The sequence below is a fragment of the Corvus kubaryi genome, unplaced genomic scaffold, assembly GCF_017639235.1.
Source record: "Corvus kubaryi isolate FWS band 111438036 unplaced genomic scaffold, C.kubaryi_AGA036_p1.0 37397, whole genome shotgun sequence".
NCBI lineage: Eukaryota > Metazoa > Chordata > Aves > Passeriformes > Corvidae > Corvus > Corvus kubaryi.
Window position 1 is genome coordinate 11,865,504 of NW_024581136.1, and position 13,410 is coordinate 11,878,913.

The following is a 13,410-nucleotide window of genomic DNA, read 5'->3' on the forward strand; positions in this document are numbered from 1 at the left end:
ATAAGGGTTTATCCAGCTGTGGAGCTGAGTATAAATACTTTTGAATTGGTGACACAGGCTTGGCAAACATTTTCCTCTTCCTCTCTTCTTTTCCGGTGAAATTAAGTGAGAGACACAGAAGAATTTATGTCAGCCTGTGTAGCATTAGAACAAGGTGCTAACAACATCTTAATATGTTTCATTTCAATGTCAACACTGCAGTACCCATGCTAATAGCGACGAGCACAAGGCTTCTGGGGGAAGATAAAATTATCCTTGATGCCTTGTTTGTTGACCTTGTTTGCTCATCTGTGTCTGTTCATTCCCTACAAGCATCTTTATTTTTGTTGTCTCTCTAGATGGAATAAGAAAGTAGGATTTCCAGGCCTTTGTCCTCAAGTTCCCTGAAAATTGAGTGGGGGAGGAGTTTTCTCTTTAGCAGTGAGCTCCAGATAGTCAGCCCTTGTTCTATCAAAGTCCTCTTTTCCGGTCATCATCTCCAAATCCCAGGCTACTCCTTCAGGACAATGTTCAGCCATAATTACAGTTCTTGACTAGTTGCAGGTGATGCGTTTTTCATTTTTATTTTATTTCAGTGATGCTATGGAAGCAGAAGAGAAACCAGGAAGCACTTGTGCAGCAGGGAAGTCTGTGGAAATTGTGAGTGCTATTTCCAAAATAGACCTTACTTAGTTTTTCTTATGTGTTCTCTTTGGATCTCTAGGATTGCTAAATTGGTTTGGCTAATAAAGAATGGACTTCCTTTTCTGTTTTGGAGACAGATGGTGTCTGAGGGCCAAATATCTGACTTAAAGTCCAGCAGTTCAGATACTGAAAGCTGTGTGAGACTGGGAAATGGTCAGAGTTCAGCAGGAATTACTGAGTTCTGAAATAGGAAACAGAAGGATCTGGCTCGTGTGTTTGCCTTTTGATATTGAAACAATTAACTCATTCCAGAAGAAAAGGCCTGAAATTTAACTGCTGCTGAGAACCTTAGGAAGTGAATTAGCTTAATGTATTTTTTTTGTTCTTCAAAAATCCAACTGTAGTTCTGGTTGGGTAGAACTGATGCTGTTCTGCAGGAGTGGCAGGAGGGGATGCTGATGTAACAGAGTTTCTTTTCCATAAAGCCCTAAAGTTGCCTCGGGCCTGCGTGGTGCTGTGTTGCTGGGCCAGTTGGTTGGAATCTCTTTGTTTAGTTTCTTTCCCCAAGTATTGGAGAAAGTGAGTTCACTTCTAACATGAGCATACAGTTGCATTTCAGCATGCAGAATAGTTAAGGCAATTCTGACATTTCCAATGCTGAAGACAAGAAGTGCTACCAGAGAGGAAAGTAAAACCCAAGACAAGTTGTTGGTTTTTTTATTTCTTTTTCCCCATAGTAAATGTTTGCAAACAAAACTTGGGAATCTTTGAAAGATTCTTGAAGATCACTTAAAAATTAATTAAGGGCAAATTGAAGTGTTTCCTTCAAATTATATTTCACAAGGAAAACAAAAGGGGTTGAGTTTCTTGCCCCAGCAAGGAACCTCGACAGTGGTTCTGTGCAGGAAAGGTGTCTTGAATCAGTTTCTGCTGCATTGGCTTTGCTTTTGTACCAAGTACACAAAAACGATCTGTGTGGCCAGAAATGTTCTTTAGCTTAATCTTACACAGTTCAGAATGCTGGCTACAAAGAAATAATTGAGGGAATTAGTTTAAGGGCTGAACTACTCATGCTTGGCTAGTCTGTGAGCTGCTAACAATGTCAGGACAAAGAGCTGCACTGTACTTTTCACCCTGCTCAAAAGGAACTTCAGTTTCCAGAGATCCATTTTCAGCTGTTCCATCATGAGGACGGAGACTTTCTCAAAGAGCTCTGTAAGATGATGTATTAAAGTTTCCTAGTTCTACTAGCTGTTGTTCTAAATAAAGCTTGTAGCTCACAAGAATGATGCTGCAGCTCAGCAGGGTCTTGCAAAGTATTGTAACTTTGTGGCCCTGTCTATGAAACCTTCCATGGAAATACACGTTGAAATTTATAAAAGGGTTTGCCTCTAGCAGGAGACTTACTGTCTCTGTAAGGCCAAACAGCTGCTTGCAGAATGTCAGATGTCATCCACACCCTTTTGCTTTCAATGCAAGAATACATTTCTTTTTGAAGAGTCTCTTCTACCACCTGCACTGCTGTGCACAAAAGGTTTGATTTTTGGGAGGTTTGGGCTTGTGCACCAAGGACAGAAACAATGTCTTTTTAGTCCTAAAACCTGATAGGTTTTGGAATATGGTGATGGAAACATACCAGAGAAGCTTCTCATGAATTGTATTTTAGCAGAGCTGTAGTTGGGTTCTCATGGAATTTTTTTCTCCTTTGCTTGTATGTGAAGAATCCAGAGCCTAAGGACCAGATCTCAAAAATGATTAAAATTTTAAGTGGGGAAATGGCCATTGAGTTACATCTGCAGTTTTTAATACGAAACAACAATACAGACCTCATGATCCTCAAAAACACAAAGGTAAGAGACTTTGTTAAATATAAAACCGTAGTCTTGGATTTATCTGATTCATTCTGTGTTTGTTTTGACCATGTTCTATTGTTTTTAATGATAGGCTGCTATTAGCATGTTGGTATTTTAATTGTTTTTTGTCTGATTGGTTATAGAAACTTATGTTTTTCTCACAGTTTTTTGGGGGGTTTTTTTTTTGGGTGGGTTTGTTTTTCATCTGTCCAGTAAGATGGGCAAAACTCACCCTCCAGCTCCCTGTCAGATCCATTGCAAATGCTGCTCGTTGGGAAGGGAGGAGTCAGCCAGGACTATAGGTTACAGTATGTTGGTATCTTGATTGAGGTGTTATGTGAGCCCACACCTTCAGCTTGGCTAAGAGAATCCTGGTATGTAGTAAAAGACCAATATTTCCACGTTGGAGACAAAACCAATCAGATACCGTAATGTAGACAGTGCTAGTGAATGGAGTGACTGGTTTTATTTTGGGTGGTGTTACTCAAGGGTGGGTAAATTAAAACTTACAGGTAAACTGGACTCTTAAATGATTACTAGAAACCATAGGAGAAGTTTTTTATGTGTGAAATAAGATGCACATCATCAGTGTTAGTGGGTTCATCTATTTCAGACAACACTTCAAATGTATTGGAAAGTCTTTTCCATCTGCTGGTTAAGTGCTCAGGAGTGATTCTGCGATAGAGTTCTGGGAATGGCCTGGAAACAGCAGCAGCACACGCTGTGCAGTGCTCAGTTCTGGGAAACAGAGAAGGGGGGTTCTCCAGTTAAGTGGCAATTGGAGTAATCACATTTCTGAAAAGAAACTCACAGAAAGGATCATTTTGCATGGGAAAGATGGCTTGAGGATATGTTAGAGTGTATTAGCAATCTATTAGCTGATTACAGGGAAATTGCTGGTTAAATTGAGGATCATTACAGTCCATTTTTCTAGTGTACTGGCAAGCATGTTAAGCGACCTTGGGCATATCTTTTGCTGAGTGATGATACTGATTGTTCTTGTTCTTCCAGGATGCAGTGAGGAATTCTGTGTGTCATACAGCAACTGTTATAGCAAACTCCTTTATGCATTGTGGGACAACCAGTGACCAGTTCCTCAGGTAAATCTATGGCAAGGAAGCTCCAATGTCATTTAGAGGTGTTTGAACAACATTGTTGCCCTCCTTTAACTTGATACTTCCAGAGTGGTAGCTGCAGACTTCTAATGCTCTGAGACAATTGTTTCCTTTTCTCTATCCTCACAAACTGGCTTTGTTTGACTGATAGCTATATGAGCAGCTTGGAGGGTGAAGATCTGGAGTTTCTCTTCTCTTTGTTTACCAGTTAGAGAGTTTCTGAGATGATGTATCTTTTTATGGTAGAGACTGACAGTACTGAATGACTCTTGTAAGGGAAATCCTAGGGCTGACCTTACCAGGATCTTAAGGAAAGCTGCAGAAACTCTTCTAAGTTTCTCCCAGAGTGTTGGTGGGCTGCATATTGAGCAGTTGTTCTCTCTCTTTCACTGAGATCACCCATGTCTAGAAGCTTGACTACAACCAGGCAAAAGTCAGGACTAATGAAGGGGAGAGAAATGTAAAGTGGAAATGTGTTTAGCTGCCTTCCTTTCTGGAGCTGCTTTCTAGTTTGAAGCAGTCTTCAGTGCTCTTAAATCCTGCTTGCAGGATGAGGAACAGGCTGTGTGAAAAACTTCTATAACCTTTCTCTTTTCATCTAGAGACAATTTGGAATGGCTGGCCAGGGCCACTAACTGGGCTAAGTTTACTGCTACTGCCAGCTTGGGTGTTATACACAAGGTAACATTTCATTCATTTGCCTCTGCTCACTGTAAATGCTTGACTTGTGAACTCTGAAAACGTGGAAATGGGAATTCTGAATGGTGCCTGCACTTCAGTGTGCCTGGCACAGCTATAACATATTTTGTGGTTTTGCACTAAAAAGCTGTGCTTATATTATTTTGTCTGACATCCAGTATAATTTATGGTACATTCTGCTGAGAATCAAAAAGGTGCTAGAATAACATGGCTCAAGGAGAGAGTATTTTTTCTAACTCTTCCTTTGTGAGTTGAACAGATTTTATAACTTCTAGCTATTAAAATTGCAGGTGTTTCTTAAGTGATTTTGGGACATAGCAAAGTTCCCTACTGTAGTACATTTCAGTAAGTGTGAAAGGTGGCCTGTGTGGCACTGAAACGCAGATTTTTTTGGAGAAAGTAATTGCTATAACACATTTAAATATTATTTTGCTGTTTTTTCACCTTTCCCTTCCCACTGTCTTCCCTTCCTGCTGGACACTGGACATCCAGGGTCATGAGAAAGAAGCATTACAGCTAATGGCAACTTACCTGCCCAAGGACACCTCTCCAGGGTCAGCCTACCAGGAGGGAGGAGGTCTCTACGCTTTGGGTCTCATCCATGCCAACCATGGCGGGGACATCATTGACTACTTACTGAACCAGCTGAAGAATGCCAGTAATGATGTGTGTACTGGGCTTAGCAATGAGCCTTTGTTTCGCTGGGGATATACAGGAGGATGCTGGCTGGTTTAGAAGTGGGGGGTAGAGATAATTAAGGTCATGGCAGCAGTGTGATACTTAGACCTCCTCTGGGCCTTAAAGATTGATTAAAGGTTGGTTTTAATAACCTGTTGCTCAAGGTTTAGGTAAGATTTTTAGGAAATTCTTACATACTTGACAGTGACTGTAGCGTCATCATATTTACTACTTGTTATATCTACTTTGTTTTGCTAGTGGACCTGCAGTATTCAGGCACTGTTATTGTTTACAGCTTAATTGTCAAGGAAATAAGCCACAAAATGTTTCTGCTGACCTGTAGTTTTAATGCATCTTGCACAATAAGAAGTGTTTTTACTTCACCACTTAGTGTTTGTAGACCTCTATGAAAAATACGGTTTTAAGTTGGGAATAGATCATTGTCCCAGCGTGTTCCCTCTTTCTCCTTGTGGAAACTCAGATTACTTTTATTTAAAATTCTGTGAACAGATCCCACTTACCTTACTGCAAATGTATCCGTTGTTAGAGCAAAAGAGGTTATAGACTGTTTTTAAGTGGGTACTGATTTACCTTTTTATTTAAAAGCTGTTACTAGCCACCAGTTTTTACACATGGCACAGATTTATGGTTTTACATAAATCATTCAGTGGGCGAAAAGATCTTGAAGTTACTAGAAAGTTTTCTGTGCTATGTGTAAAGCTTCTGTTACTTATTGGTTATGGGCTTTTGAACTGTTTCTCTTCTATTTTCTGCCTTTTTCATTGGACCTGTGGTATTTCTAACAGATCAGGAGATCATTTTGGGTTGGTTTGGGGCTAAAAGTCTGCAGATTTATATGGATGGAAAGATGTCTACTTCACCTGAAGCCATACTGTTCCCTGTTGTATGATGACTGAGCTTGCATATGCTTCTCTAGATTGTGCGACATGGTGGCAGCCTGGGCTTGGGGCTGGCTGCCATGGGGACGGCACGTCAAGATGTGTACGATCTGCTGAAAACAAATCTATACCAGGATGATGCAGTGACAGGTAAATGCTCTGCTTTCAAAGCAAATAACTATCTGAGGCCTTATCAGGCACCTGGAGGTTTTTGTTGTGGTTTTTTTCCCCCAGGTTTTCTGTTAGCAGCATAGATTGTTTCTAGCTGTGTTTTATTTACTGAGCTTCTCCTGATCATTATGGTTCTTTAGTTGTGTCAGTACTGTTCAGAGGTCCTGTCATGACTGGCACTGTACCAAGTTTTGATAAGATTAGGTCTTTAAACAACCCCTTATTTTGCTCTGTTCTTTTCTTTGTCATGTGCTTTTTATTTAGTGTGGCTGATCTCCAGAGCCGTGTGCTTTTTTGAGCTGAGAGATAGGCTTGGAGAAGCTTGTGAGAGCCACTGCTGCATTGGTAGGAGCTCGTAGGAAAATGATCTCAGCAGCTCTTGGCCCAAGGAAGTGATAATTGAACTTGGTAGAGAAAAGCACTAAATTGTGGTTACAAGCACATTTGGCTGTGAATAATGGAGTTGCTGGGCATGGTGACGTCCAGAAGTGATCTATTGGCCTACATCTGGCATGATTCTCTAGATACAATATTTACTACTTTTGGGAACAGAGTCGAGTTGACTTTTTTGCTTGTCTGTGCTTTTCAGGTGAGGCAGCTGGCTTGGCACTGGGGTTGGTTATGCTGGGATCTAAAAATGCCCAGGCTATTGAGGACATGGTTGGCTACGCACAGGAAACCCAGCATGAAAAGATCCTGCGAGGCCTTGCAGTTGGAATTGCTCTGGTCATGTATGGGAGGATGGAGGAGGCAGATGCTCTCATTGAGAGTCTCTGCAGAGATAAGGTAAATTGAGCTGTGACTTAATCCCTGACTCTTGTGTTACGTGGCTGACCTTTCTGTCTGTTTTTGGATCTCCAGCTATGGTGGGTTGGCTGTTTTGAAGTTCTTACATAGCTCTGAAGTGGGGCTGTTTCACAAATACGAATCAAAAATGCAAGAACAACAGTGCTTAGTTGTGTATTTCTTTAGCCTTACACTTGGTCTTCGTAGTCATGTGAGCAGCAACAGGGACTAGAACAGAGCATAGTGTTTAAAAACAGATGAGGCTTGCTGTAGGTGGATCATCTCTAGGCTCTAGTCGTGGTCACAGCAGATAGCAAATAAGAAGCAGAATGACACCTCTGCCCTATATCTTTGGCAGCCTGCAGCATAGCAACGGTGTCCCCCTGAAATTGGTAATGACAACCCTGCTTTGGTGGTTGTCCTGTTACTTGTCCCAAATAAACGATTAAGCAGTGAGGCTGACCTGTGACCTGTTTGCAGATTCAAGACACAAGTGTGGAACAAATTTAAAGCTAGAATTACTGAATCACTGTTTGGATGGATGTTAAATATTGATGATTTCTCTTCCAGGATCCTATTCTCCGTCGTTCTGGCATGTACACTGTGGCTATGGCATACTGTGGCTCAGGGAACAACAAGGCTATCAGGCGCCTACTGCATGTGGCTGTGAGTACTGTGGCATTAGGAGCACATAGAAATTTGTGGTGAGGAAGCAAGCACGTCACTTTGCCAGGCTTTGTGTCTGCAGTGTTAATATTCTGGTCCAAATCAGAGACTGTGAAGTGAAGAAAGCTTTTCTTAGTATTATGAATAGAACTAACAGGCCCTTCCGACATTAGGGTAAGTAGACTTTCAGACTTTCAACCTGGTATCACAGAAAAGGACCCTATTAAAAATTAAAATGTGAACCTTAACTACCTGGGTAACAGGTTTGCAGTGAGTAGTCTGTGTAATGATGGGCTGGAGAAAAAATAAATTAAGCTCTAAAGGATGAGGTCTGTCTGGTCAGTGTGTGAACACAAGTGAGGCTGTTTGGGCTGAGGCTGAACATGGTTTTAACTAACTTTCTCTATAATCCTGTCTTCTTGATTAACTGACACCTAGCCTGAAACATTGCAGAGTCGTCAAGTGCTTTAACTATATTCTTCTGAATGTCCTGTTTGCCTTTTTGTAGGTGAGTGATGTGAATGATGATGTGAGGCGGGCAGCTGTGGAGTCACTTGGTTTCATTCTGTTCAGGTAAGGTGTCTTCCTTGGTCACTGCTGCAGCCTTCAAATTAATGTCTGTTACTTTTTCAGAAAATGAGTATGCTACTGCTTTCGCAAAGTGACTGAACTGCTAATTGAACAGATTTTGAAAAGTTAAAAAACTGAGAGATTGGTTTAGAATTAGAAGCCTTCCTTAATTTTCAGCAGATGTTCAATGAGTCTTTCTGTTGGTTTCCGGACTTGTGGCTTAATTGTCTGAACAGAGCTAGAAGAAGTTGACAAATAGAATGAAAAATTAATATTTGTAGGATTGAGAGTTAATTAAAAATTAAATATATTGTGCTTGTGCCAAGCCTCTTAAGGGCAGCAGTACTCAGGCATGATACAGCTGCCTAATGGCTGTCTAAAATGTTGTGACTTGGATTAAAAAAAAAGACTGAAGGAGAATCTTGAAATAATCTTTGTTTCTTAAGTATCCACTGTTAAACCCTGAGAAGTTACTGGGCTTACATTGTAACAGGAGTTAATCACAAGAGCCTCACAATGTTTCCTTTGGGTGTCTAAAGTGAAACCTATGGCTGAAATGGTATTTTGTAGTGGCCCACAGTTCCTTGGCTAAGGGATGTTTGTGGTGGTTTTTTTCTTTTTAATTAGGTTGGGGCTTTAGAAGGCTCCCCAAGGACTACACCTGCATCTGTTAATACAATCATCTGTGTAATCTAAGCACTGAGCCAAGCTGCAGCCTTTGCGTGTGGCTGAGAGAGGAGCTGGTGCATACTTGGGTCCATAACTGTAATTTAAAAATCGTTGTTCACATCTTCTTTGGGTTGGTAGCTGTCCTTAAAAGCAGGATGAGAGGTTCTTAAAGATGGGGTTAAAACTTGGGTTACTGATATGAGTGGTCAGCTCTTCTGTAACCGAGTTGTTCCCCACATGAAAGTGACTCTGTGCTGTTCCACTCTATCTGAAGGATAATTGAATGTGGTTTGCAAAGAGGACAGATTCTCACGGTGGGCAGCAGGCGTCTCCCAAGTGCTTCTGCTCTGTTACTTCCAAGCAGCACAGCTTGTTCCTTGCTGCATGGGGAGGGATCTGTGCCTCTCCTGAAGCCAAGGGGTCTGTTTAACTGACTTCTGTATATGTATACATAACAAAAATTCCATGCACGCCTTCCATAGTTTCAGGCATCTTTTTTCAAAACAGGTTGTGACAAAGCCCTTTTGTCTCAGATTTCAGTGTAATTTTTCTTTTCAACAAATGCAAAACACAATTGCACATGAATAGCTCCTACCAAAATGAGAAACTTTCAAGGCTCTGAGCTAAACCATTTACCATGTGCTGACATCTTGCTGGAGCAGCATAGTTCAGGGCTTGTTTTCTCCATGTCCAGCAATGAGGAAATGAGTGACACCATCTTGGACTCTTTCACCTGCTGTGCAGTGGTTCAGATGTTATCCTGCCTCTTCCCTTCCCTTTCTGGAGACTTGCAGTCCAGAACCTACTTGTGCAATAAGGAGGAGCATTTCTTTGTAAATTCCAGTGTCCACCTTACTTGGTATACCAATCAAGGACTAAAACTTCTTAGCTGATTATCACTGGCTTCTGGAGGCAAAAGGTTTGTGTTAGGCTGTGGTAGTTGCCAGCACTTTTCACTTGATAACTAGTTGTGTGCTCTGGCCTAGCTCAACAATGCTGATGTACAGAGACACAAAGACCAAGTGGGTTGTGAGTTTGTCAGATTTCACGGCTAAAATGACATTTCTTAGGACTGTTGTTTGTTGGTCTAACTGGATTTACTTGTAAAGGCCACTAACACAGCATTGAATACTGGCAAGAGTCAGTGATTTGTCAGCTGCTGGGTATAGAGAGCTTTTGAATGAAGTGTTTTGTGATGGGAGGTGGGCAGGTCTGGGACACAGTGGGCTAAACCCCAGAAATTAATCTCCTCTGAAATGAAGGAAACATGACTGAAGGTCCTATGAGAAGAGTTCTCATTGAATTCTTTGTATGTGGTTCCAGAAAGGGAACTGTGAAGTCAGGATTGAAATAAGAGAATACATTTGTTTAATGCAGTCTGTGTTTTTCTTGGGGAGTTCATGGCATTCATGTAAGGTTGAATATGCTGGAGGTGTGAGTTTGTCTGCTGGATTGTACACTTTAGCAGGAGTATGCTCAGACTTGTGCTTCTGTCTGTTCCTCCTATAGGAATAGTAAAATCCAAATAAGGATGGAGGTTACAGTCAGAGGATGGTAATTTCCTTAAAAGCACCATTGTTTGAACATGACAGAACTATAACCCACAAACTCAAGTTCTGTCATAAATATCCAGTTTGTTTTCTCCTGTTGTTACAACTATCTGTGAATAAATGTTCTTTTTCTTGGATTTGAACTAAAAGTGTCATAAACGTCACAAAACTGCTAATTTTAGGTAATGCATCTGCATAGCAGAACATTCTGTAAGGCTTTGCTGTCCTTGTTTTCCTCTGTGAGTCTTCCTTGCTATCACATACATACAACCCTGCATACACTCACTGAAGAGCACATCTTGACTTTTATGGCTGGTTAATGAAAACAGCACAGTATCAAAGTAAAATGTGATAGAACATCATGTAATAAAACATGACATTTAATTTTTAGACCAATAACATTTTGCTTGAATTTGAAGATTACCGCTTTTATATTTTTTTAAGCATGGAAATTCTTTTTTTTTTTTAATTGCTCTTTTGAATATTGCAAAAATCTACAAAAGAATATATGTGCCTTTTTTCATTATTCAGGATTCATGAATCAAGGTTTAGATAGAATGTTCTAGTCTTAAGTTTTACCTAAGAATTGCAAGATTAAATTTTCCAGTGTGTTATGAAAGATACTAAATCACCCAGTTATTATCCCCCAAGGGATTGGGGGAGCAGGGGTTAGTGCTCCTGTAACAGTTTCACTCTGGGATGTTGGATGCACACTCGCCTGGCTGTGGGAATGTCTGCAGCCAAGCCACCCAAGGGAGCAGAGTAGTAGCAATCATACTGCTTGAGTGCAGAATACACTGCAGGTCCTATTCATATAGCACAAAACTTCCTTGTCCTGTTCTTGGGCTCCCCAAAGCTTTCCAGGGGACCCTGTACGTAGAACTGAACCTTGATCAGCAGTGTTGCTGCTGTTAATTCTGGTTTTGCTGACTGTTAAAAGCAGTCCACAGGTTCAGACAGGGGATGGAAAGCACAGCCTGCTGGCTATAGGGCTTGGTGTGGCTGTTTTCCCCTCTTGGCTTAGTGCTGTACAAAAATTAGGCACTAGTTAAGTATTTTGGAGCAGATCATTTTCATGCCACTACATTAAATGATAAGAAAATGCTCCTGTGCAAGAGAATTGTTTCAAAACTGCCTTCTCTTTTCTCCCTTTTCCCATCTAAAAAAACCAGTCAAAATTATGTGTGGTGCAAAAACCTGAGATTTACATCTTCTCTCTTTCTAAAAATGGCCACCTCTTACAGGAGGCACTTCTAAGTAAAATGTTGATTGTAAAGTGTTACAGAGGCATGAATAAAGCTTGGGATGTTTGGAGCTTGCAGTGTGGGTGCAGATACAGAAGCTGTATCGTGAAATAGGAAGAAGAGAAATGATGTGTTGACTTGGCTACTGTAAGGTGTCTCTGTTTTCCCAGTCCTGATCCTTTTGCCAGTGATCACAGATAGCAAACTTACCTTATTGTTGATGTTTATAGACTGGTGGTTCTTTATGCTGAAGTGGCTTATGAAATATTTATGACTGTTGGAAAACAGCATTTAAGGCGCTTGTGATTTCTGGTCAGCTTTTTTTAAAGACTATTATGATGAGATGGAAAACATGATAAATTTAAAGTGTTTTACTTTATAAAAATGGAAAGACTTTATTTTAATCATAATTTTTACCACTTTAGATGATGAATTGATCTTTGTTGGTATTGCAGAGTGAGATGTGATTGGATTATGTAGTCAGCCTTATTTTTATATTGTTAGAGCAGTGCTGCAGGGTATCTAAACACTTTATTTTATATACAAAATAAGGAGGTGGATGTTTTATGGATAGAACAAATCTGGTTAGGGAGAAAGCTTCAATGTGGGATGCAGCAGTGCTTGCAAGCATGAACTAAAAAGGTTTAATGCTCTCATAGCAGTTGTTACATCCAGGGGAATGGGAGTCAGCGGGAAGTGGGACTTGAGTTGTAGGATGCTGTTTTTGTCTTCATGCAATACTGTTGGGAAAAGGCTGAGGGCAGGACAGGGAACAGTGCAGCCTCTAGAGAGTCCCAAAAGGAAGATGTAGTCTCAGCTGATAAGTGTAGGCTACCCAAACATGAAGAACTCTGCATGGCTTCTGTTCAGTTTGTCATTTTAGGGTGATGCAAGTGAAATAGTAATGTTTCCTGCTTTTGTATTCTTTGTGTTTTCATAGCCTTTGGTATTTTAAGGCTATGTATTTGTTTTAAGGCAAACAGATCAGATACTTTGATTTTATTCCAGGAAGGCTCAGACAGTTTGTTTCCTTAACATCCTCTAGCCTACCTTTATCCAGAAGGCATATGGCAGATGATCTGGATAATTGAGTATGAGGACAGTCACTCTAATGAGATCTGCGCTAGTGACTTTTTCAATGTTTTAACTGTGAAGAGGAATTTAGTGAAACATATCTGCTTGTTAATTGTTGCATAGGAAAGATTAAAAGGGTTTTGTTTACAATCCAATACATTATATCTTTGTCTCACTCAGTCTTCCTGGGAGAGGAGAATGAAGGTACCTTTCAAAGAAATAGTAGCAGAAGTCTTACTATAATCAGGAGAAGCCTTAGACTTTCACTGAAGTTGTACAGGGTTTAGTGAATTCGAAAATGAGTTGCCATTATCTGTGTAGAGCTTTTGTAAAGAGGATCCTTTAGGGAGTAAAAAGCTCTTCATTTTTAAGAGCATGGTGTTGTTTTTCAGAGGTTGGAAAGGACCTGAATACCTGGATGCAAGGAATCGTAGCTGTGGCTTGACAAATAGGATTGACATGAATTATAAAAAATAAGAGTAAAAATGGACACATCTTTCCTATTTTTGTACATAGATTCCCATTGCAAAATGAAAGGGCTTCTTCTCCTCTGCAGGGCAAAAGTCTTCCTTTTCCACTGGAGAAAACATTGTTTCTCATGGGAATGGAACTGATAGCAAACACCACGTTGTTATACCAAGGCAAAATTATGGAAGTTACTTCTCTCCTGACTGTTGTTTCTGCCATGTTAATGGTTGCCTAGAGAGCCGAAGGGGAAGTGAAACAAGGGCTTCTGAGCAGTTGTACATAGGCATCTTTTTCAATATGAAGAAAAAATCTAGTGCTTCATGGTAATATTAAGTTAGTGCTGA

At 40.5% G+C, this 13,410-nt stretch overlaps 1 protein-coding gene across 1 annotated transcript in view; it reads left to right on the forward strand.

Annotated features, from left to right (window-relative positions):
• The window catches only part of PSMD1 (proteasome 26S subunit, non-ATPase 1), a 63,551-nt gene that overhangs the window by 8,031 nt on the left and 42,110 nt on the right, over positions 1–13,410 (forward strand). The window contains exons 8-16 of the mRNA XM_042042438.1: positions 576–639; positions 2,346–2,474; positions 3,489–3,577; positions 4,195–4,273; positions 4,784–4,957; positions 5,907–6,018; positions 6,629–6,825; positions 7,396–7,491; positions 8,000–8,064. Coding sequence (XP_041898372.1) covers positions 576–639; positions 2,346–2,474; positions 3,489–3,577; positions 4,195–4,273; positions 4,784–4,957; positions 5,907–6,018; positions 6,629–6,825; positions 7,396–7,491; positions 8,000–8,064 — 1,005 coding nt within the window. The remainder of the gene's footprint in view (positions 1–575; positions 640–2,345; positions 2,475–3,488; positions 3,578–4,194; positions 4,274–4,783; positions 4,958–5,906; positions 6,019–6,628; positions 6,826–7,395; positions 7,492–7,999; positions 8,065–13,410) is intronic.